The sequence below is a fragment of the Geotrypetes seraphini genome, chromosome 2, assembly GCF_902459505.1.
Source record: "Geotrypetes seraphini chromosome 2, aGeoSer1.1, whole genome shotgun sequence".
In the NCBI taxonomy this organism is placed as follows: Eukaryota; Metazoa; Chordata; class Amphibia; order Gymnophiona; family Dermophiidae; genus Geotrypetes; species Geotrypetes seraphini.
Genome location: NC_047085.1, coordinates 66,706,712 through 66,731,894, shown reverse-complemented (window position 1 = coordinate 66,731,894; position 25,183 = coordinate 66,706,712). Strand labels below are relative to the sequence as shown.

Here is a 25,183-nt window from a genome sequence, read left to right as displayed (position 1 = left end):
AACCAGGGGATGAGCCGTGAGAGGTTTTCCGAGGATAGGCTCATGAAATGCAGTGATGGCACTGAGGTGGACTCTAATTGAGGTAGACTTGAGGCCAGCGTCGGAGAGAGAGAGCAAATAGTCCAGTACAGTTTCCACCGCCAATGAGGTGGGATCGTGATGATGTAGTAGACACCAAGCGGAGAACCGGGTCCACTTCTGATGGTAACATTGGAGGGTGGCCGGTTTCCTAGAGGCATCCAAAATACGACGGACAGGCTGAGACAGATTCTCTGGAGAGGTCAGCCCGAGAGAAACCAAGCTGTCTGGTGGAGCGAGGACAGATTGGGATGTAGTAGAGACTGACGCTGCTGCGTAAGTAGAGTAGGAAACACAGGGAGAGGAATGGGCTCCCTGGAGCTGAGCTGGAGCAGGAGGGAGAACCAGTGTTGGCGAGGCCACCGAGGAGCGATGAGAATCTTGGTGGCTCTGTCCCTGCATAGTTTGGATAACATCCGCAACATCAGAGGCAGGGGAGGAAAGGCATAGAGGAACCGATCCGTCCAGTCGAGCAGGAATGCATCCGGGGCCAGACGATGAGGAGAGAAGAGTCTGGAACAGAACTGGGGCAGCTGATGGTTGTGAGGAGCTGCAAAGAGGTCCACCTGAGGAGTGCCCCACCGAGCAAAGAAGGAGCGGAGTGTGGGAGGATCCAGAGTCCACTCGTGAGGTTGAAGGATGCGGCTGAGATTGTCGGTCAGGGAGTTCCTTTCGCCCTGGATATAGATAGCCTTGAGGAAGAGACTGTGGGCCGTGGCCCAGGTCCAGATGCGGATGGCCTCCTGACAGAGGAGGGGAGATCCGGTGCCGCCTTGCTTGTTTATATAGTACATGGCGACTTGGTTGTCTGTGCACAGGAGAAGAACCTGAGGGTAGAGAAGGTGCTGGAAGGCCTTGAGAGCATAGAACATGGCTCTGAGTTCCAGGAAATTGATGTGATGTTGACGCTCCTGAGGGGTCCAGAGTCCCTGGGTGCGAAGATCTCCCAGGTGAGCTCCCCACGCATAGGGGGAGGCATCTGTGGTGATGGTCATGGAGTGAGGGGGTAGATGGAAGAGTAGACCCCTGGAAAGATTTGAGGAGTTCAACCACCATTGAAGAGATTGCTGAAGAGACGATGTCACAGAGATGGGATGAGAAAGAGGATCCAAGGTTTGCGACCATTGGTTGGCAAGAGTCCATTGAGGCGTTCGGAGGTAGAGTCGTGCTAGAGGAAGCACATGGACCGTTGAGGCCATGTGACCCAGGAGGACCATCATCTGCCGGGCTGGGATGGAGTGATGAAGGAGCACCTGACGACAGAGGTGGAGCAGGGTCCGTTGTCGGTCGGAGGGGAGAAACGCCCTCATCAGAGTGGTGTCGAGAACTGTTCCAATGAACTGAAGTCGCTGTGAGGGAAGCAGATGCGACTTGGGGTAGTTGATCTCGAACCCCAGGAGATGGAGGAAAGAGATGGTGTGATGAGTGGCTTGTAGCACAAGTGGAGATGTAGGTGCTTTCACCAACCAATCGTCCAAGTAGGGGAACACCTGGAGGTTGTGAGACCTGAGGAAGGCCGCCACCACAATAAGGCACTTGGTGAACACCCTGGGCGATGATGCGAGGCCAAAGGGGAGCACTTTGTACTGGTAGTGACGGTGTTGTATCTGAAATCGGAGGTAGCGACGTGAAGTCAGATTGATTGGGATGTGAGTGTAGGCCTCTTTGAGGTCTAGGGAACATAGCCAATCGTGTTGAGAGAGAAGAGGGTAAAGCGTGGCAAGGGAGAGCATTCTGAACTTCTCCTTGACCAGACACTTGTTGAGGTCCCTGAGATCGAGGATGGGACGGAGATCTCCTGTTTTCTTGGGAACCAGGAAGTAGCGGGAGTAGAATCCCTGACCCCTTTGGTCCGAAGGCACCTCTTTGATGGCATTGAGAAGAAGGAGGGATTGGACCTCCCTCAGGAGGAGGAGGGATTGGGAGGAGTGAGAAGCAGACTCGATGGGAGGATTGTCTGGTGGAAGAGTCTGGAAGTTGAGAGAGTAGCCGTGGCGAATGATGTTGAGGACCCACTGGTCCGAAGTGATGACCTCCCAACGGCTGAGGAAGAGCTGAAGACGTCCTCCGATAGGCTGAGGAAGAGGTAGCGACGGTGGGAGACTGGCTATGCCCTGGAGAAAAGAGTCAAAAGGGTTGAGATGGTTTTGATGGAGGAAGAGGCTTGGCAGGCTGATGAGACTGCGATCGAGCCTGAGGTTGATGCTGGTGACGAGGACGGCGAGACTGTTGCTGAGACGGGTTGAGAGGTCTGGCCGAGAACCTGCGCTGGTAGGAAGACTGTTGTCTGTAGGGGCGAGCAGGTGGAGTCTTCTTTTTAGGTTTGACCAGTGTCCCACCTGGTCTCGTGTGCTGAGAGCTTCTGGGTTGTCGAGTCTAATGACTCCCCGAAGAGTTCGTCACCCAGACAAGGTGCGTTAGCCAGGCGGTCTTGGTGATTAACGTCAAGGTCAGAGACTCTCAGCCAGGCCAAACGGCGCATAGCAACAGCCATGGCAGATGCTCGAGAGGTCAGCTCAAACGAGTCATATATGGAGCGAACCATGAACTTCCTAAATTGGAGGAGGCTGGAAATATGCTGCTGGAAGAGAGGGACCTTACGTTCCGGAAGATATTTTTGTAAGGAGGAGAGTTGTTGCACCAGATGCTTCATGTAGAAGGAGAAGTGGAAGGTGTAATTGTTTGCTCTATTTGCTAACATTGAATTTTGGAAAAGGCGCTTACCAAATTTATCCATAGTTTTTCCCTCTCTGCCAGGAGGGGTGGAAGCATATACACTGGAACCCTGAGATTTTTTCAAGGTGGACTCCACCAGGAGAGATTCGTGGGGCAATTGAGGCTTGTCAAACCCTGGGATTGGAATGACCCGGTACAAGCTATCCAGTTTGCGAGGGGCCCTGGGAACAGTGAAGGGAGTCTCCCAGTTTTTATAAAAAGTTTCCCGTAAGATGTCGTGGACGGGCAACTTCAAAAATTCCTTGGGAGGTTACTCAAAGTCTAGGGCATCAAGGAAAGCCTGAGACTTTTTAGAGTCGGACTCTAATGGGATAGAAAGAGCTGCTGACATCTCCCTAAGGAATTTAGAGAAAGAGGACTGTTCCGGTTTGGAAACGGTGTCGGCCATGGAGGGTTCTTCATCGGTCGACGAAGCATCCTCTTCGGTACCGTGCGGGGAGTCTTCCCATAAGTCCGGGTCCCTAACGTCGGGGTGTGCACGTCTGGACTTCGGTGTGGAAGGCTCGGTATGGTGGGTCTTTGAGAGAGATTTGCCTGATCGTACCGAGGCGGTACCGGGTGAGGAGACCGATGTCGCTCTTGGGACCGGGAAGGGTCGGCAGCGGCACGGGCATGCACTGTAGGCGGTTCAGCCAAGAGTACCGGCATGGAGGTATTAATCGGTACCGAGGGGGTCGACACCGATGGGACAGTGCGAGGCTCGGACCGGTCCTGTACCGGAAGGTGCGGGGCCAGCAACGCCGGCAGCAGTTGTTGTAGTTGTTGCTGCAGCTGTTCCTGTAATTGGGATTGGAGTATGGCCGTGATGCGGTCATCCAGGGGGGGCACCGGTACCGCTTTTTTCTTCTTCGGTACCATAGGTGCCGCTCTACGCTCCGGCGATGAGGAGGCCGATGACGAGGCACTCACCGATATTGGAGCGGAGCGTTTACGGGGTCGGTGTGGTGCCGGAAGGGTCGGCGTCGCGACCGTGGCAGGAGGGCGTTCCAGAGAAGTGGAAGGCTTCTTAGCCAGCTTACCTGGGCCCAGCGACCCCGAAGAAGGATCCGGTGGTGTCGACGTAGTCGGTGCCGCCGACATCGTGGCAGATTCCATGGCAGATTCGGTACCGAACAAAATATTTTGTTGGATCTGCCTATTTTTTAGAGTGCGCTTTTTAAGCGTAGCACAGCGGGTGCAGGCGTTAGCCCGATGCTCTGGACCCAAACACTGGAGGCACCAATTGTGTGGGTCGGTGAGAGAGATCGGGCGTGCACACCGCTGGCACTTCTTAAAGCCCGGTTGAGGGGGCATGAAGGGAAACATGGCCTCCGCAAAATCGAATCCAGAGGCCTGTATGGTGGCAACAGGCCCCGCTGGGGCCGGCCTGAAAAAATAAGGAAAACTCGAGGAGTTTTTTTTTTTTTTTAAAGTAAAAATAAAGGGAATCCGAAGAAGAAAAATAGAAAAAAGTGAGAAAATACGCGAGCGGGAAGGCAAAAATTAGTTTTTCAACGGCCGTTGAAAACACATGCGTCTTCTTCGCTCCGCGGAAACGAAGAAACTGGGGACCACGCACTCCTCCGTCGGGCGGGAAGGCACTCGTGCATGTGCGGTGCGGCCAACTAGAACTTTCTAGTAAAAGTGTCCGTACCGGGGCTCCGTCGGTGACGTCACCCATGCGTTAAGAATATGCTGCCTGCTTGTCCTGGGATAACTTCTCAGCTCCACAGAAATGAAGCACTGCAGATTCTGCAAGTCGACGTTGGGTGGGAAGGGAAAGGGGAATTGGGACTTGTATGCCGCTTTTTTTGTAGCTATACAGCCACACTCAAAGGAGTTTACATAAAGGTACTTCAAGCATTTTCCTTGTCTGTCTCGGTGGGCACACAATCTATTTAATGTACCTGGGCCAGTGGAGGATTGAGTGACTTGCCCAAGGTCACAGGGAGCAAAGCGGAGTTTGAACCCACAACCTCAAGATGCTGAGGCTGAAGCTCTAACCACTATGCCACTCTCCTTCACTGGCATGTGCAAGGTATAGGCACTGACTTAAAATTTAAAGTCACAGTACACTCGGCATATGTCCTTACCAAGTTCTGTGGATGATGTCACTCACATGTGAGGTTATACCTGCTTGTGCTCAGAGAAAAGAAATGATCATGTAGTGCCATTACTGAAAGAGCTACACTGGCTGCCTATCTCTCTGTTAGAATGCCATTCAAACTTTTATGTTTGGTCTACTCTAAAGTGTTTCACTTTCAGTCACCAGAATATCTCAGTGACTAACTTACTGTGCAAAGACACAACTGTGTGTTGCGCTCATCTCAGCACTGTTTGTTAAAACTTCCTTCTCTGCAAACTGTTAAAACTTATATCAGAGAGCGAGCCTTTTCTTATGCTGGTCCTTCATTATGGAATATTTTACCTTCAACTGTCTCAGAACTATCTGCTTACTTAGAATTTTGTAAGATTTGAAGACATGGTTGCCTGTTTCTACTTTGTATGACATTTGATTATTTTTTTTTCTTTATTCCTCAATTTTCATTTAGAGCTTTATTGTATAGTATCATGTTTTTTTGGGGTACTAAGTGGTATATAAAGTTATTAAATTAAATCAAACCTTCCCACTGGTCCAATAGGCCAAGAAATAAGTCTACAGCATTCAGGAATCACCTATTTATGAGTTTAGCCTTAGCTTCAAGCAGGTTTGACATTTTTAAGTTAATACAGTAAAAATAAAAGTAAACAAACATACATGTAATTGCCAATATACAGTACACAATACTTGATGGAACAGCAGGATAGTTTTTGCATGAGCCCAATCTTTTACCATTTCTAACTTCTTTACACAGAATTCAACTTTAGGATCACTACTTTTTATATATAGGATGACTGATTTCTTTTAATTCATTTCAATTACATGCTCAATAGCAGTTTTAATCCTGTTTTGCCAATGGTCATATGCCCCTAAATAGAATTAGATAGCAGGTCAATACAATCCATACTGTATTGGCTTCTCAAACTCATACAAAATGGTAAGAGACAGACAGACTTCTCAGTTCGGTAATCCTCTTTCTAGTAGATAGATACTTTATTTCTGAACTTGTGAACATATGGACAGAGGACCATGTGACTGCTCTACAAATTTCTTCCAGAGACACCGCTGAAGATTCTGCCCATAAAGAAGTCACACTTCTGGTAAAGTGTGCCTTTACAGATATAGGTCCAGAATGCTTTCTGCTTCTGATATAGGCTGAAGAAATGGCCATACAGATCCATCTTGAAATGGTCAGTTTTGAGGCTGGTCGGCCTTTACATGCAGCACCCTCCAGAATGAAAAGATGATCCGACAATTGAAATTTGTCCAAAATCTCCAGATACTGCAGTAATACTCTGCACACATCCAACAATTTCAGCACCTTATCACTCTTCCTAGATCCCGAGGGTGTGAAGGCAGGCAATTGCACTTGATTGATATGATAAGCTGGAAACCACTTTCAATAAGAACGATGGGACCATGTAGTAGAGAATGACAGAGGGAAAAAAATTTGTCCCTGTCTCCGCCCATCCCTGTGAGCTCGGTCCCCGTCCCTGCCCCGTCCCCAGAAACCATCTGATCCCACCCACACAAACCTGGAATAGTTTTATACTGAACTTATTTTATTAAAGTATAAAAAGAAACAATATTCTATACAATTGTCATTTTATAAATCAAAGTTCTGGCTGCCGAACTAGAGGATCTTCAGTTGGCAGGGGTTTGTTTATAAATGGTTTTTCAACATAACTAATACACTATTTCTCCTCTGATGCAACTTCCTGTTTCCAGTTGCGTCAGAGGTTGAAATCGGAGAGTTTTTGCAAAAACTTGCCAACCTGTAAATTAGAACTGGACAGATACCGGACGATTGGAAGATAGCAAACGTCACGCCAATTTTCAAAAGAGGATCAAGAGGAGAACCGGGCAACTACAGACCTGTGAGTCTTATGTCTGTCCCTGGAAAGATGGTTGAAGCACTGATTAAAGATAACATAGTCCGGCACTTGGATACACACGACCTGATGAGAGCCAGTCAACATGGCTTCAGGAAAGAGAAATCATGTTTGACGAATTTACTTCAATTTTTTGAGATCATGAACAAACAAATTGATAGTGGAGAACTGGTGGACATAATATACTTGGACTTCCAGAAAGCGTTCGATAAGGTTCCACATGAAAGACTTCTCAGGAAACTACAAAGCCATGGAATAGAGGGAGATAAACTAAGATGGATAGGCAAATGGCTGGAGAACAGAAAGCAGAGAGTGGGCATAAATGGGAAGTTCTCAGACTGGGAGAAAGTGACTAGCGTGTGCCCCAGGGCTCAGTATTTGGGCCGATCTTATTTAATATTTTCATCAATGACCTAGAAGAAGGAACATCCAGTGAGATCTTCCACATCCAGTGAGATGACACAAAGCTATGCCGGGCAATCAGATCGCAGAAGGATAGCGAGGAATTCCAGAGTGACTTGGGTCAGTTAGAGAAATGGGCGGAGAAACGGCAGATGAAGTTTAATGTGGAAAAGTATAAAGTAATGCATTTAGGCAGAAAGAACAAGGAACACGAGTATAGAATGTCAGGTGCAACTCTGGGTAAGAGCGAACAAGAAAAGGACCTGGGCGTACTGATAGATAGGACCCTGAATCCGTTGGCACAATGCGCGGCAGCGGCAAAGAAAGCAAATAGAATGTTAGGCATGATAAAGAAAGGAATCATGAGTAGATCAGAGAAAGTTATAATGCTGCTTTATAGGGCAATGGTCAGACCACACTTGGAATACTGTGTCCAACATTGGTCTCCCAACCTAAAGAAGGATATAAAACTGCTGGAGAGGGTGCAGAGACGAGTAACGAAGCTAATAAAAGGTATGAGGAACGACTTAAGAGACTGGGATTGTTCTTCCTTGAGAAAAGGAGACTGCGAGGGGATATGATCGAGACTTTCAAAATACTGAAAGGAATCGACAAAATAGAGCAGGAAAAAAATTTATTTACAATGTCCAATGTGACACGGACAAGAAGACATGGACTGAAGCTAAGGGGGGACAAGTCCAGGACAAATATCAGGAAATTCTGCTTCACGCAATGAGTGGTGGACACCTGGAATGCTCTCCCAGAGGAGGTTATTGCGGAATCCACCGTTCTAGGATTTAAAAGCAAACTAGATGCACATCTCTTTACGAGAGGCATAGAGGGATATGGATGACTAAAATTACACCAGGTGTACACCTGGTTGGGCCTCCATGTGTGCGGATTGCCGGACTTGATGGACCGAAGGTCTGATCCGGAGATGGCAGTTCTTATGTTCTGGCAGCCACACACAACTTCAAGGCTACAGCTGCTTGTTGAGAGAAAATGAAAAATCGCCACGAAGGTGAAGGGAAGGGAGGGAGGGAGATGCACAGTCAGCGGAGATCGTTAGGAAGGAGGGAGGCGGTGAATAGCCTTGTCCCCGTACCCATGGCGACCACTTTTTTTCTCCCACTGTTTCGCATGATCATGCCTGAATCCGGAATTCTGAGGAAAGGATCTCTGCATGACAATGCCTGCAGTTCTGACACTCATGGGGCGGAGGTAATCGCCACCAAAAACTCTGTTATGATAGTAAGATTCATCAGAGAAGCTTGCTTTAGAGGTTCATAGGGCACTCAAGCCAGTGCCATAGGAACAGATTGATTCCATGATGGAAAAGGCTATCACACCAGAGATACAAAGCACCTTTCAAAAACCTGGCCTCATCTGGATGTGTGGGTACGGTGTTCTTATTAATCCTAGGCTCAAAACACAAGAGCCCACAATATGAATTTTCAGGAAACCAACCACTAGGCCTTCTTCCAGACCTTCCTACAGCTAAGTATTTAAACTATTTATACACTAAGGTGGAAAAAAGTATTTATAAATTTAATAGCAAAGTATGGAAGATCCGGTGAGGAAGTAGTACATAAAGCCTGACGCAATGAATTTGTATGAGTGCTATGGGGTACTTCTGAGGAACTATAAACGTACTATTTACTGTGAAGAGAGTTAAGAGGGATAAGAATATACACCATTCCAATCTGAAGTTCGGGCTATACTCTCACAGAAAATTTAACTTTAACTATTGTGCTGTTTGGTCAATATAAAAATTGATGACATAGCTTGATTGCTTTGTATTGGATTCTAAATACAACTGGTAGCCAATGCAGTTGTTGGAGATATGGGGTAATATGTTCTTATTTTGGCATTCCGGTTAACAATCTAGCCGCAGCATTCTGGATCACCTGCAATGCTCTGCACCTGGTTTTAGTTATTCCCAGGTACAGGACATTGCAGTAGTCCAGCCGCAACAAAATCATTGCTTGTATAGCAGCACGAAAGTCAACTGGTGACAGCATTGGTTTTAAACGATACAGTAAATGTATCTGTGCAAAGCATACTTGCACTGTCTTTACTACTTGGCAACTCATTGTAAGTCCTGGGTCCAATTTTACTCCCAGGACTGTCACTGACTCCCTTATCATCTATTAGTTTTAATGTTTTTGGCCAATTGACCCAGTCAGATTTTTGGCCAACTGACCCAGTCAGATCATAACATATTACCCACAAACATTACCTTTATTAACCATGTAAGCTTCAAACATCATATTAATAAGTTCAGGAAGAAACCCCTGTCCAGGACATCCAGACGACCCCTGTGGACGCTCACAAACTCCTTTCTGGGGTTTTGTAGCACCACTTAGCTGGAGGCGCACATGCGCTGCTCCCTGACTCAAAACTGGACTTTTTTTCTGGTCCTTGCACCATTTGGGCACTAACACCCCCTGAGGGACTAGAGGAAACTAAGCCAGTGGCACCCTCACAAACGGTAAACAAAAACTAAATTTAACTGAAAAAGAAACAGGCTCCTACACTCTCACTTGGAGAGACAACTGAGGAATTGGAGAACAGCCCAGAGGGATGGGATGCGGAACAAAAGAATGCTAATGAGGATCTCTACAAGAACTCTAGTGAGAAGTGATGGACTACCCACAAGTTCAGGAATAAAGTATCTTTCACATTAAAAACTTAGATCTTAGTCAAAAATTGTATTTGTATGTACTAAAATATTTTAGCAGAAATTTTAGAAGTAAACTGTGTCAGAAGTAGATATAGGCATGGCTAATTATAATCTTTTCAGATGTACAGTGCTAGGCAACTAGAAAAGTAGCTTTTATAACTGTTTCCCAACAATAACCATAATCAACTGAACTATTGGATTTAAATTTTGTTCCTACAGAAAATAAAATTACCTTTGCACTTGTGATTGTACCAAAGGGTGAAAACTCTTTTCGCAGGCGTTCATCATCTATACCATCATCGAGATTTTTCACATAAAGGTTTACACCCTAAAATCAAAAACCAATATGATGATTCTGATAAAATTCTGATTAGAGCAAAATTGCAAAATTTAAATTCTGCCTTTATTAACCTGGTATCTGGTGATTCTGTCTTGCTTCATTTGTTCAAATTTACGCTTCAGCTCTGTCTGCCTTTCCACCTTTTTCTGAGCTCTTCCAACATAAATCTGCTTTCCATTGAGTTCCTTTCCATTCATATCATCCACAGCCTTGGCAAAAGAGAAACATGATTAACAGCATGCAGGCACCCTATAGACATTTTATCAATCAAGCCAACAATCAAGGCATTCTAGGCTCAATCCTATATGTTAAAATTCCATAGAAATAAGATGTTCTACAGTATTTGTATAAGACTACCAACGTTGGTGAGGGATTGGCTCTCATGTATTACCAGGAACATCATGAGAATATTTTGTTTAGAATTAGAGGGAGTAGGTGGTTGGTGCTGTCTTGGACTCCTATGAACTTACTTACAAGATACAATATATATTTTGAATATTGCCTTGCTCTATGAATGAGAGCGCACTTAATTTTTGAATTTAATATTGATATTTTGTATAACTGAGTCATGGATGTGTGAAGGGAAGGGGGTGCAGAATTCATTATACCCACCAGATTATCAAGTTATTGCAAAAGGACATTGGTACAGTATAATCTCGGTCAACCGGCACTCATGGGGATTGGTGGATGCCGGATAACTGTTTTTCTGATTGCTTGAGTGCGCTGTATTAGAAACCTTGTCTAATTCAGATCTCAATTCACCCCCTCCCTCCCGAAGCACCTGTGCAGCAGCGGTCCTGAGCTGCAAACCTCCCTCCCATCCCTCCAGGCCAAAAGCAGCAGAAGCAAGAGGCAGTCCTGAGCCGCGAACCCTCTCCCTCCCATCCCTCACCCAAAGCAGCAGCAGGGTAGCAAGAGGCAGTACTCAAAATAGGCTGCTCATGGCCAGCCCCAGCAGGGCCTTTCCTCTGAAACATCATGTGTCGTGCATCAGAGGAAAGGACCTGCAGGGGTTGGCTGCAAGTAGCCTGTTTTGAATGCTGCCTCCTGCTGCTTCGCATAAGGGAGGGAAGGGGTTCACGGCTCAGGATCACCGCCTGTTTCTGCTGCTTCAGAGCTTGAGGGGGAGGGGTTGTGGCTCAGGACTGTTGCCGCGCTGGTGCTTCAGGGCGGGAGGGGTGGTGGTTTATAGCTCAGGATTGATGTTGTTTTTGCTGCTTTGAGGTTTGAGGGAGGGGGTTCATGGCTCAGGACCGCTGCCACTTCAGGAGACTTTCTTCCTCCCAGCAATTTTTTTGCCGGTTGGGTGAGAGTGCCAGTTGGTTGAATACCAACTAACTGAGATTCTACTGTACAAGTGAGGAAGGGTATAGAAGTCCTGTGTAGAAGAGACCAGGTGAAGACCCCTGAAATTTCCCCCGTTTAAGCAGAAACAGGCCAATAAGGATGGAGCCTAAAATGAATGCTGAAAAAGTAAAAATGGACTCTGACTAACAAACTCTAACAAACTGTCAGCTCTGAAAGACACTTCTGCTTTCTTGAAGGAAAGGTCAACCACAAAACACAGCTGGACAGGAAGACACAGAGATTGATGTAAGAAATTAATCAAGAAACTGGGCTGTGCAGCGTAAGAACAAGGGATGTAAGGAAGTAAAAACTAACCACAGAGCTAAAAACCATTAGGCCAGGTGCTCGGAGGCGGGGCTTGGTATATTAACAGGACATTTACGGGAAATCAGGGTAGAATTAGATCATAAGGGGTGTGGTAACACAGTACCACTCATGTTAACCAATCATTAGATTAATAAATGAGATAATAAATATGATTAACCAATGAAAATGTGAAATGTAACATGCATCAAGGTGGGCCAGAGCTGGCAGAGTCCTATAAAAGAGGGCTCCCGGGACCAGTGCTTCAGAACTCTTTGGAAGTTCTCCATCAGTCTGGCCAGCCTGATGTATGCTCTATCACTCTAATCTATATATATTCATTTTCTGTCAGCATGCATCTTTGTGAACCTTCATTATCATAAGTGTTGGGGAACTGATGCCTGGCTTCTTTTATCTCGTTCTTCCTAAATTTTCCTCCTGGTACCGGCTGGTGCATACTTGGTGTTCAGGCATATTTTTGAGGACGGTCTTTATGCCAGTAATCTCTACTGAACGCCCATGAAATATATGTCCTCAAATCTATCTTTCTCAGCCTCTCTTCTCCATGAGAGTCCTGTAATGACGTGTAAGAAATAACCAATAAAGATTTATCATGTGATTTAGGCCAACGTGGTGCTGGCCACCAAGAAATGTTTAAAAATAGGCCTTTTAAGAGGAAGTAAGCAGAACAGACATCAGAGGATCCTCAGGCCTGAAGATCACATTCTGTTACTCTATATACTGAATGATTTATTCTTGTAAGCTGTTACTGATTTGCTAATAAATATACTTATGGATTGAAACCAGTATATAGAGTGTGAGGTCTCTATCTCGGGATAGGCCTAGACAGCTGGCCGACCTCACAAGTTTGGCTAAGATTATGAGATCTGATTTTAAATGATGCAATGAAAGGCTGCTTACTTTATCTCACCGGAGATACATTGTGAAGGAAAAGAAAAACCAAAAATAAAAATAAAACCCACAAGATTACATTGTATATTCCAAAGCAAATAACTTTTTATTCTAGTAATTAGTATTATAGCAGCATTTGTCCAATCAGAAATAAGTTTGGACATATACAATGGAGAGAAAAAACCTCATACGAACAGTACCAGCATTTTTTCTGTAAGCATGGCGCAGTCTCTCTAAGAAAACTGCCACAGCATGGGGGTTTTATACAGAAAGTATCTTTTTCTCGCAAGACCTTCCCCTGGCTATTATGTACCACCCTATTGGATAAACCAAATGCCTATCTAACCCTCTCCTAGTCCACGCCTCCATTCTTCCCTGGGGGGCCCTGGACAGGCATAGCTTCTAGAACTTTCTTCTTCTTGAAGTTTCCATTCTTCACACGGGTACAGCATCACTTTATCAGTTCTTAGGTTCCCGGATGGAGTGTTCTGCTGACTTGCATTTTTCTTTCAGCACTGTTCATTGTCTTTCCAGCACTGTTTGGTGTCCTTGAGAGATTTCACAGCAAGAAATTTATACACTCACATGCCACACATTAGCATCTCAGCATCTGAACTGAAACCAGTTTATACAAGCCCGTGACTTTAGCAACTTCAGCAAAATGTAGGAATAGGTCTCACAACCTGAAAAAGTCTCCCATAGGCTCCTGTCATCTATCTCAATTACAACATTAAATAATTATGCTTCTGCTAATATTGAGGTATTATGGGTACTTTTTTCAGCCTATCCTGCTCAGTTATCAGGTTTATTAGTATAAGCTTTTCAGAATTGACAGGACCAAACTAAGCTGCAGCGATTCATCTACTTTTAATAGTTTTAGTAATAAGGGAGTGAAATTAGTGCTGGGTGGAAAAGCAATGGAGCATGCAGCTCCATGCCTAGCTCAGTTCCACTGGCTCCCAGTAGAAATTAAGTTTAAATTACTCAGTTTTTATAATTTTATACAGTCTTCGTCCTGAATCTCATAAGGCATATTTTTATATTATATTTTCAAGGGGATATAAGCCAATAACATCTTCTCAGTCAATGAATATAGAATACATAAAATACAATTAAGACGACTATCAGCGGCAGCCCAAATCTTTTCTTATATTAAAAAAAATGCCAGCTCTCCGATATATTTCATGAATTAAAAAGAGGAAAGGAAGGCAAAACAGATGGATAAAAAGTGAGAAAGGAAGCTATTCGAGCTACAAGAAAATCCTTCAGAAAAAGGACAACTGAAAATAGGGAAACAGCATAAGGAAAAGAAAGGCAAGTCAAATGTAAAGCGCTAAGGAAGGTAAAGAGACTCAGAAGTTGATGAAATTTTTAGTGGAAGTACAATAGGACATGAAATAAATATATGCAAAGTCTTAACTTCTAAATTAGGGGCCTCGCTATTGGGACCACTTTTTCATTCCATGGAAGATAGTGCCAAAATGTCAACTTTTGAGTTCAGGATGTGGAAAGGATAGTTGCTTGACCAAGCTAAGAGTCATATTTCTAATACAACAGTTTGTGTTGAATCCATGTGGAAATCTGCAAGAAGCGGTTGACCTTTTGGATCCAGAATGGGTCTCCAATCCTCTAAGTCTTTCTATGGCATGATGAAGTTATAAGCCCGATTCGTGTTCCGGAATGGGTTTCATTGCTCCAATGTCTAAGAGACGATGCAGAGTATCACAGACCCTGGACTTCTTTTCCGGCCAACTTGCCGGAATCCAGAAACAAATCCAGAGGCATGCAAAAGAGGTCTAACTTGTGCCCTTCCCAAATGATAGCTAGCACCCATTGATCTGATGAAAGTCGAGTGCACTTCTGATAAAACTGAGAAGTCAGTCTCCAATATGAGGAAGCCCCACCTGACCACTAGCGTCATTGGGGCTTTTTAGGCACAGCCGTTGCATGGGGCCACGAGGCCACTTGGAATTGGAACTGTTGTAATGGGGGCGGTAGTCCTGGGAATATCTCTGGAAGGACCTGTGGATCCTTGACAACACCTGCAGGAGGAATCCCCTCTCGATGTCCAGCAAAACTTGTTCACAGGAAGAGACTTAGGGCGGCGCTTGGCAACACAGGTGATGAGGTCATCTAGACCTTTACCAAAAAGAAGCTGGCCCTTGAAATGAAGTCTGCTTAAAGTGGTCTTTTGCATCAGACTCCAGAACAGCCTCTGTGTGAGAATTTTTTCTGAATCATAGACCCAGGCTGGCTCCCTAGCCCTAGAGTACCCGGAGGAGGGTAAGTCTGAAGCTTCCGCCCCCTCCCCCAGCACAGTGTCACTGACCGGTGCCAATCCAGAGCAATCAATGAACACATTCAATAGAGTCCATTCCAAACGATTTTTAAGCAAATCGAGGTGTATTGAGGCAGAAATAAAATGCTGAAAAAGATAATTTAAAATCCAAGATGGCCACCCACCAACGAATTTGCACCAAAAACGGTAAAAATAAACAAAACCCTAAAATAAAAAATAGCAATTTGGGGTCTGGGGAGATGGGGAACCTGAACTCTACCCTTAGAAACTGTGAAAAACGACTTTAAAATTGTTTTACAATCCATCCCCTCACTTTACTTAGTTACGCAGTGCCAGACTGTCAGCAATTTTAAACAGCATGATGGAAAATAATTTTCTGCCTCAGAAACAGCTCCAAATGGACTAGACTTGAGATCTTCAGACTGCCAGTTGGCTGGACACCGACTGTGATATCCGCCCCCAAAGATCCTTGTCCACGTGGTCAGGGGTGGGAAAAGTAGCCTGCGCCCTGAAACCCAGGGGTTTCACTCCAGACGCACACAGCCTTTGCTTAAAACACATAGAAACATAGAAGTTGACGGCAGAAAAGGGCTACAGCCCATCAAGTCTGCCCACTCTGCTTACCCACCCCCTGTCTATGCCATAATGACCCAATTTTCTTATCTTGACCCTCGTAGGGATCCCACATGGGTATCCCATTTATTCTTATAGTCTAGCACGCTGTCTGCCTCGATCACCTGCACTGGAAGCTTGTTCCAATGATCAACCACTCTCTCTGTGAAGAAATACTTTCTGGTGTCGCCATGAAATTTTCTGCCCCTCAGTTTGAGTGGGTGCCCTCTTGTGGCCGAGGGTCCCTTGAGAAAGAAAATATCATCTTCTACTTCGACACGTCCCGTGAGGTACTTAAATGTTTCGATCATGTCTCCCCTCTTCCTACGTTCTTCGAGAGTGTAGAGCTGCAATTTGTTCAGTCTCTCTTCATATGAGAGACCCTTGAGCCCCGAGATCATCCTGGTGGCCGTCCGCTGAACCGATTCAATTCTGCGCACATCTTTACTGTAATGTGGCCTCCAGAATTGCACACAGTACTCCAGATGAGGTCTCACCATGGCCCTGTACAACGGCATTATGACTTCAGGCTTTCGGCTGACGAAACTTCTATTGATACAGCCCAATATCTGCCTTGCCTTAGATGAAGCCTTCTCCACTTGATTGGCAGTTTTCATGTCTGCACTGATGATTACTCCTAAATCTCGTTCTGCTGAAGTCCTAGTTAAAGTTTCTCTGTTCAAGAAGTACGTCCTGCATGGATTTCCGCTTCCGAGGTGCATGAGCTTACATTTCTTAGCATTGAAGCCTAGCTGCCAGGTTGAGGACCAACTTTCCAATGTAAGGCGGTCCTGCGCCATATAATTCTGTAAACTGCATTCACTTACTATATTACATAGTTTGGCGTCATCGGCGAATAGTGTTGTTTTACCTTGAAGCCCTTGAGTCAGATCCCATATGAATATGTTGAAAAGGAGTGGACCCAGGACCGAGCCTTGCGGCACTCCACTGGTCACCTCCGATGTTTTAGAGAGGGTACCATTAACCACCACCCTCTGAAGTCTGCCACTCAGCCAATCATTGACCCATGCAGTTAGTGTCTCTCCTAACCCCACCGATTCCATCTTGCTTAGCAGCCTGCGGTGTGGGACACTGTCAAAAGTTTTACTGAAGTCCAGGTACACGACGTCCAAAGACTCTCCCAAGTCCAACACTCTTGTTACCCAGTCAAAGAAGCTGATGAGATTGGATTGGCAGGACCTACCCTTGGTGAATCCATGCTGACTGGGATCCCGAAGATTCCCTTCATTCAAGATCGTGTCCAATTTGCTTTTAATTAGTGTTTCCATGAGTTTGCACACTATTGATGTGAGACTCACCGGTCTATAATTCGCAGCCTCTGCCCTGCAACCCTTTTTATGCAGAGGAACGACATTAGCTAATTTCCAGTCTAGGGGAACTTTCCCCTTACTTAGGGAGAGATTGAATAGCTCAGCCAACGGTTTCGCCAGAACATCGCTCAATTCTCTGAGCACTCTTGGGTGCAAATTATCTGGTCCCATGGCTTTGTTCACCTTGAGTCTTGCCAGTTCACTGTAAACTTCACCTGGTGTGAACTCAAAATTCTGAAACGGGTCTTCTGTGCTTTGTGTTGCCTTCAACTGCGGACCGTGTCCTGGTGCCTCACAGGTGAAGACTGAGCAGAAGTATTCATTCAGTAGTTCGGCTTTATCGGAATCTGCTTCCACGTAACTTCCGTCCGGTCTTCTAAGGCGTACTATCCCGTCTGTGTTCCTTTTTCTATCACTAATATACCTGAAGAAGGATTTGTCCCCCTTTTTAATGTTTTTTGCCAGAATTTCTTCCACTCGAAGTTTTGCCTCCCTAACTGCCATTTTGACCGCTGTAGACCTGGTCCTATATTCTACCTTTGCCTCTCTTTCCTCCGTGCGCTTGTAGGAGAGAAACGCTTTTTTCTTCTCCTTAATGAGGTGCGCGATCTCCGCGGTGAACCATTGGGGTTTATTGTTTATTTACTGATTTTATGAAGCGGCTAGTTGCTTCATGTATGGTTGATTTCAGTGTTAACCACTTAGCTTCTACATCATCGGTCTCCGCTTGGTCCTGCAGCGTCCGATGGACGAAATCTCCCATGCGTGTGAAGTCTGTGCCCCGGAAATTGAGTACCTTTGTTTTCGTGTTTGATCTAGGGAAGCCTTTCCTAAGGTTGAACCATACTATATTGTGGTCGCTGGAGGCTAGCGTATCTCCTACAGAGACCTCTGAGACGCTTTCCCCATTGGTGAGTACCAGGTCGAGGATCGCCTGGGCCCTAGTGGGCTCTGTTACCATTTGTTTGAGACATGCTCCCTTTATGGAGGTTAAGAGCCTCCTGCTACCGCTGGTTGTCGCTGAAAATGAGTTCCAGTCTGCATCAGGCATATTGAAGTCCCCTAGCAGTACAGCTTCTCCTCGTAGAGTGATATTCTCTATGTCTTCAATTAATTCTGCGTCCATGTCTTCCAGTTGTCTTGGGGGTCTATATACCACACCTAGATACAGGCATTTTTCTCTGCCTCTTGCCAGGTTTACCCAGAGGGACTCCCCGGTGTATTTGACATCTGTGATCCTGCTGATTTTGATGTCCTCTTTAATGTATAGGGCTACCCTCCCTCCTAACCTGCCCTCTCTGTCCTGACGAAGTACATTGTAGCCCGGTATAGCCATATCCCACCCATGTGAGTCCGTGAACCAAGTTTCAGATATTGCCACCACATCTAGGTCGGCATTCCTTATTTCAGCCTCCAATTCTAGAATTTTGTTACCTAAACTGTGTGCATTAACATACATGGCCCTCCATATCTTGTGTTTGCTAAGTCCCTGTGAGGCGTATCCTACCCGAGTCGGTGTGACTCCCAAAGAACTGTTTGCAATGTGGATACTTATCTTGGACATGGAAGCGGAGTTTCGACTCACCTCATCAGGATAATTCCTTTCTGTACTAATATGTGAATGGGTACCCTCCCCCGACTTACCTAGTTTAAAGCCCTGTGAAGCAGGCAGGCTAGTCGGTGTCCGAAGATGTTCTTACCCCTACTGGTCAGATGGAGTCCATCTGGTCCCTGAAGTCCTTGTAGCGCTTCCCCATGGTTTAGGAATCCAAAGTTCATATCCCGGCACCATCCCTGTAGCCACTTGTTCGTCCTCAGGATACGTTCATCTCTGGCTCTTCCCTTGCCTCTAACTGGGAGGATCGATGAGAAAACCACCTGCACTACTGACCGCTTCAGCCTCTCACCCAGTGCTCCAAAGTCTCTGGTGATGGTCTCCGGTGTGTTCCTGGCAGTGTCGTTGATTCCTATGTGGACAAGAAGCATAGGAAAGTGGTCTCGGGGCGTGAGTAGTCTATCCAGACTGGCAGTGACATCTCGTATCCTGGCTCCAGGCAGACAGCAGACCCATGACAAAGTAAGCAGTCAAGCAAACTCCCAGGGGAAGAAACCCCGAGTCTAAAAAGGGTGGGGCACAGCAGGATGGCTCCACAGATCCACTAGAGTTTCTCTGTGAAGCAGCAGTCTGGCTCTGTGGAAAGAGTCTCGAGGCACTGAAGCCACCAAACAAAACTAAACTGAAGCAAAAAAAAAAAAAAAAATGAAATGAAGCAGAGCAACTGCAAAAGACTTTTGCATAGAATGTTCTTAGCTCTCAGTCTAAAGGGGAGGAGCACATGCTCAGAAAAGTGTTGGATTTCTGCAACTCCCGGATTGCAGGTTGGGACTGAACACCTAGCATATGGAATCTGGAAGGGACGTAACAGAACATTGCTGCTTCTTGTTTACCTAATCACATCGCTCTGGTTCATTCTCCAGTGGATTTCTTTCTTCCAAAGACAGCCAAGTCAAACTTTTTGATGGCTTTATATAGAACTTTATTGACAACAACAAATTGACACTCCGTACCTAAAGAGATATTTCCTTATATATACACAAATAGGTGTAAAATATAAACATAATAAATAAGCATAATTAAACTTTACAAAAGAGTTAACCATTCAATTTCCAAATTCAAGCCATTTGGAGTTATGGTATTTAGTTGGTATATCCACTATTGTTCCTTATAGTTTACTATACATTTGTAATTACCTCCCTCCCACCCTTCTGTAACCTGATCAATGAACTAATATCGCTCACTTGGTGGCGGTGTTCTTGCCAATGTTTCACCAAGGGTGCTTTTTGATTTTGTGTAGTGATTTTCAATTTATGTTCATTGAACCGAACATGTACCGGTCTACTACTGTGTCCAACATATACTAAATCACAAGGCCGTTTTATTGCATAAATCACATTCTTGCTTTTACATATAGTATCAGTATATGAAATAATCCTTATACCTTTATGTGGTACCACCCACTCAGTACCCTCAATTGTGTATTCACACCATGGAAAATTCCCATTATGGGTATGTTTGGTTTGATGCCGCTTTTCTATGCGATTATATCTGTGTTTGGAGAGCATTTCTCCTATGTTCTTACCCCTCGTGAATGTTATGGGGGTTCATCAAAAGTTTCTGATATAAGACCTACAACATGCCAATGTTTGATGACGGACTGTTTCAATATTTTTGATGTATTGGAGAAAGGGAAAACACAAACCATTCTATCCACTTCTCTCATTATTTTATCTTGAATCAGTAAATCCCTATGGGCAAATTTAACCCTCAGGTATGTTCTTAATTGCTGTTTTAGGGTAACGCCCGAACCTATCCTGTAGAATTTTGGCTTCTTCCTTAAATGATTGCATGGTAGTACATATGCATCTCAATATCAAAAAATGGCTTATCAGTAAGTTGTATTTGAGCTTATATGGATGAAAACTGTGAAATTTAAGCAATGTATTTCTTTCTACGGGTTTTCTATGTAACCTAGTAATCAACCTAGATCTTTGTTTAATCATTGTTACATCAAGAAATTTTATCTTATGAAAATCATAAGACATTGTATATTGAAGATGTTCATTACCTGTGTTCAACCATCTTCCAAATTCAATGAGTTGTTCTGTTCGTCTCCAAATAATATATCATCCAAAAAACACTTCCATAATACTACTGAGGAAAATGTTGTGATGGGTATACAAAAGTAGTTTCAAAATGTTCCACATACAATGTTGCCACCAATGAAGCCAACGTGGCTCCCATAGCCACCCCCTTGAGTTGTTTATAAAAAGCCCCTGAGAATCAAAAATAATTTTTCATTATCACTAACTTAACTTAATGACTGTAGAAATTCCATGGAAAATCTTCCTCTAGATTCTCTTCTTTCCAAAGTATGGGTGACAATCTCCAAGGCACCATCTTGTGGAATCTTAGTATAAAGTGAAATCACATCCACCGTTGCCAACCAGGCTCTCTAATTTCCCACAGTTCTTACATAATTCTCAATAAATGTGAAGTATCTTTAGATAGTACTTTGCAAACACAAGTAACTAAAATTTCTTCTTCCCTGCTTACTTGCGAGCCTGCTCTCCTCCAGCCCATCCGAGGGCTGCTAAAGGCTAGCGTGACCCGGCTTCTCTTCAGCCCACTGTGGGCCGCCGAAAATTTTTGTTCCGCTTCAGCGACTTCAAGGCAGAGGAAGGAGGCAGCTTCCTCCATCTTGTCCCTCCTTCCTCCGCCCGACGCCACTCGAGCAGGAGGGATCTGCCCTGCTCCTGCTCTTCACTTGAACTCTGCCTTCCAAAGCCCACCCAAGAGGTGCTGAAGTCCCTGCAAGACAGTACTAGCATGTTTGGGCTCCTTTCTGCCTAACCTTACCGCCCTCCCCCCTACATGGCTTATCGAGGTCCTCTGAGGGCCTCCAGACTCACCTTGTCCAACCCGGATTCTGCTGGTTGCCAAAGTTTATCACTGTTTATATTCCTGTTTCTGTGCCATATTTTATTATTGTCTATGCTCTTGTTTAGATGCTAAATTTTATTCTGTCTTTGCTTAGTTCAGCACCAAACTGTATTTCTGCCAAAGGTTTTACCAGTCTCTCACTTTTCGGTTGCCCTGCTCCCCCCAGCACATCCTGGGTTACATACAAACCTTAACTGCGCAATCTCCCCTGTTATCCATCTACTGCCCCAAGTCTCTCCCTGCTAGGCTCCATACAGAAAGTATTTAGCCGCTAATTGCTCTCACCGTTATAGCTCCCCCTTTGACCTACCCCTAAAAAAAAAAAATACTCTCCTCCCCTGCACTCTTGGCCCTGCACTCAGCTAGTCTAATTTAGGTTCCCCTGCTCCTTCCTCAACTAACTCTATTTCCCCCCCTGCTGCAGACTCTCACACACCAACCACCCTGTCCTAACCCCGCCATGAACCCATCCTTCTGGATCCTTCTCCTCCTACTCTGCTCACCTCTCTATACTTCCCTTTGTCTGAAACCTCCCTCTCCCCACCTACTCGATCCCGCTAACACCAATAACATCTGCCCGGGACTCAGAATCCCCACACTGACACGCACCAGAAATCCCCCTCTCAAGAAAAACCACCGGAAAGTCAACCAGGATTCCCTAAAGCCCCTGCCCCCTGCCAATCTTCCTAACACTGCCTCGGACTCTCTCACCCCAGTCCCGACACTTTATTGCAATGCCAGATCTGCGTGCAATAAGACTCAAATCTTGAAGGACTTTCTAGACGAGCTCGACCCTGGATTCCTGTGCATCACGGAATCATGGATCGCCAAAGACGATCTATTCACACAAAACGAACTCCTCCCCCACGGTTACCAAGGCCTCTTCTCCCCCAGACCCAATCGAAAAGGAGGTGGTCTGGCACTCCTCTACAAATCTTTCTTTGACGTCCAGCTCCTCAAGACGGGCACTCACGCTTCTCTAGAATATTTGCTTGCCTCAGTCAATGATGAACTCCGCACCCACCCATTGGGCATCCTGTTACTATACCGCCCACCTACCCCTTGGACCAATTCCTCCAATCTCGTCTTCGAGGCCATAACAAACGCCTTCCTTAAATTTCAGACTTCTGATCATTGGTGATATCAATCTCCACCTTGACGACACCAACAGCAAGGAAACGACTGAATTCAACAACTTCCTTACCTCCCTAAGCTTCCCCTCACCCACCCCATCTCCAACCCACGAAAAATGGCACACTCTATACTTCACCACCTTCCTCGATCTTACCGCCTTCAAAACTTCAACCGACGACACTCGCTGGGAACAAGTCCCCTGGTCTGACCACTTCTTAGGGACTACCTGCCTCCCCATCTTCATGTCACATCTTGAATTCCCACCCCACTCCTCTCATTCCATAACCTTCCGCAAAAAACCTCGAGCAATCTATTCTGGTCCAAATTCCTCAACCAACTCTCCTCCAACCCTAGACCTACAGACCCCGAATCCCATTGGTGCAACTGGACCGCCCTCTCCGAGTCCATCTACCACTCCCTTGCTCCAATATCCACTAAAACCATCTCCTACCCCCGAAAGGCCCCCTGGTACTTACCTCTTCACAGAGAATTGAAACAGAAATGTCGCGCTTTGGAGCGCAAATGGGAAAAAATCTAAATCCCCCTCTGATAGACAGACCTGGAGGGTCAACATTAAACTTTACAATTCAACACTAAAAAAAGCCAGGAAGAACTTCTTCGGAGACAAGATCTCTAGATCCAACAACCAGATCAGTGCGCTGTTTAACATTTGGCGCTCCCTAACTACAAAAAAAGACCCATCCTTGCTCCCACCGTCTCTATCAGTCGATGCCCTTGCAAATTTCTTTAATGAAAAGTTTACCACCCTAAGATGCTCCTTCCCACCCACAGTCTCCTATAATTCCCTGACCTCAACCCTACCTTACCTGTCTCCACCCCCATTCCTGCCAACAGATCCTGGACCGTCTTCAAGCTTGTTTCCGAATCGCAAGTCTCCAAACTCTGCCTCAAACTAAAAACTTGCAAATGCACCTTGGATCCTTTCCCCTCCTATCTATTCGAGAATATCTCCACACAGGCCATCGCTTCCCTCACCGAACTTATAAACTCTGCCCTAACATCGGGCCTTTTCTCCCCCGACATGGGACATATTTCATTGACCCCTCTACTGTAAAAGGCCGACCTTGACCCCTCCATACCATCAAATTACCGTCCAATAGCAAATATCCCTCTCCTAACCAAGTTATTAGAATCCATCATATCCACCCAACTCTCATCCTACCTAGAAAGATTCTCTATTCTCCTACCCCCACCAATTCGGCTTCAGACCCAACTTCAGCACCGAATCCCTTTTGGCCTCACTAATCTCTTAAGGTGCAACAACTTCATTCTCGCAACAAGATTAGTATATACTGCTTTCCAGACAATGCCCCCTTTTCCCATCCATGTAGAGGTATTTAGTGATTTACTTACCTGAGGGCTGAAAAGTCGCTGGAAAACCGCCTGTTTACGGCTTTCAATACTTGGCTTCACAGAAACTCAATATGCTGTTATAATTAATATATATTTATTTTTATTAACAATCAATAACAGGTTACAAGAACAAATCTTTACAGCATATGGAGCTGACAGATAGTATGCCTCAAGCGCTTGAATATACCTGGGATGTCTGTCCTGTTTTCATAATTACAAAGGCTGTCTCTTATACAATTCTTGACAGCTTGAGGCCAAGTTGGCACATATATTGTTAGTTTTTATTGGTCACTTACAAACGTCATTATTTATCAGTTTATTAATTGGTTCATAATATCTGTGTCATACCATACGTGTGTCCTGTTTACTAAAATAACTATCTATCCCCATCAAATGTCATTTTAATATCAACTCAACAATTTTGAGCAAAGTGTCCGGTAAGAATCCGCCCATTCCAGGATATATCTCGCAAATAATGTATTTATTGTATTCTTGGTCAAGATATGTCCTCATCCTTCTTAGGTTCACTTCCCTGTTCGTATGGCATTACAGCAGATGTGACACCAGTTGCCATATAAAAGAATAAGTTTTGTTTCACTCGCTCATTTTTAGCATAAGTTTTGCTTGGCTTGCTGATTTCAGCAAGCATAGATTGTGCAAAGGCTTGATAGTTTTAGTCAGAGCATTCTCAGCCATCTTAGGCCTTTAGTTGTGTTTATTGGCCTACTATGTTAGGGGATTTCAGGGGGGGGCTCTTCATCTGTCACCTGTACAGGACTCTCTCTCTCCTCCCCCTCTCTTCTCAGGGCTTATACTTACCTGGGGGCTTTGATCATCCTACCCCATCACTTCTAGTTTAAAGCCCTCTTCAGTAGATTAGCCAGCCTGCTGATGAAGACACTTCTTCCTTTCGTTAATAGATGCACACTATCCCTGCTGAGCAGCCCTTGGAAAATCATCCCATGGTTCAGGAAGCCAAAAAGCTCTTGACGACACAATTCATGTAGACATGCATTCATCTCCAGGATGCGAGCTTCTCTGCCCTGGCTTTTACACTCGACAGGGAGGATGGACGAGAATACCACCTGTGTACTCACTGCTTCACCTTCTCTCCCAGAGCCACAAAGTTGCTTTTGATCTGTTCACAGGGGTACCTGGC

The 25,183-nt window shown here is 45.2% G+C and overlaps 1 protein-coding gene across 2 annotated transcripts in view; it reads right to left on the bottom strand.

Moving 5' to 3' along the window:
* PABPC1 (poly(A) binding protein cytoplasmic 1) overlaps positions 1 to 25,183 on the bottom strand; it is a 200,111-nt gene that overhangs the window by 64,783 nt on the left and 110,145 nt on the right. For both annotated transcript variants that reach the window (XM_033933124.1, XM_033933123.1), the window contains exons 7-8: positions 10,283 to 10,420; positions 10,104 to 10,199 (exon numbers count right to left, since the gene is read on the bottom strand). In XM_033933124.1, coding sequence (XP_033789015.1) covers positions 10,104 to 10,199; positions 10,283 to 10,420 — 234 coding nt within the window. The remainder of the gene's footprint in view (positions 1 to 10,103; positions 10,200 to 10,282; positions 10,421 to 25,183) is intronic.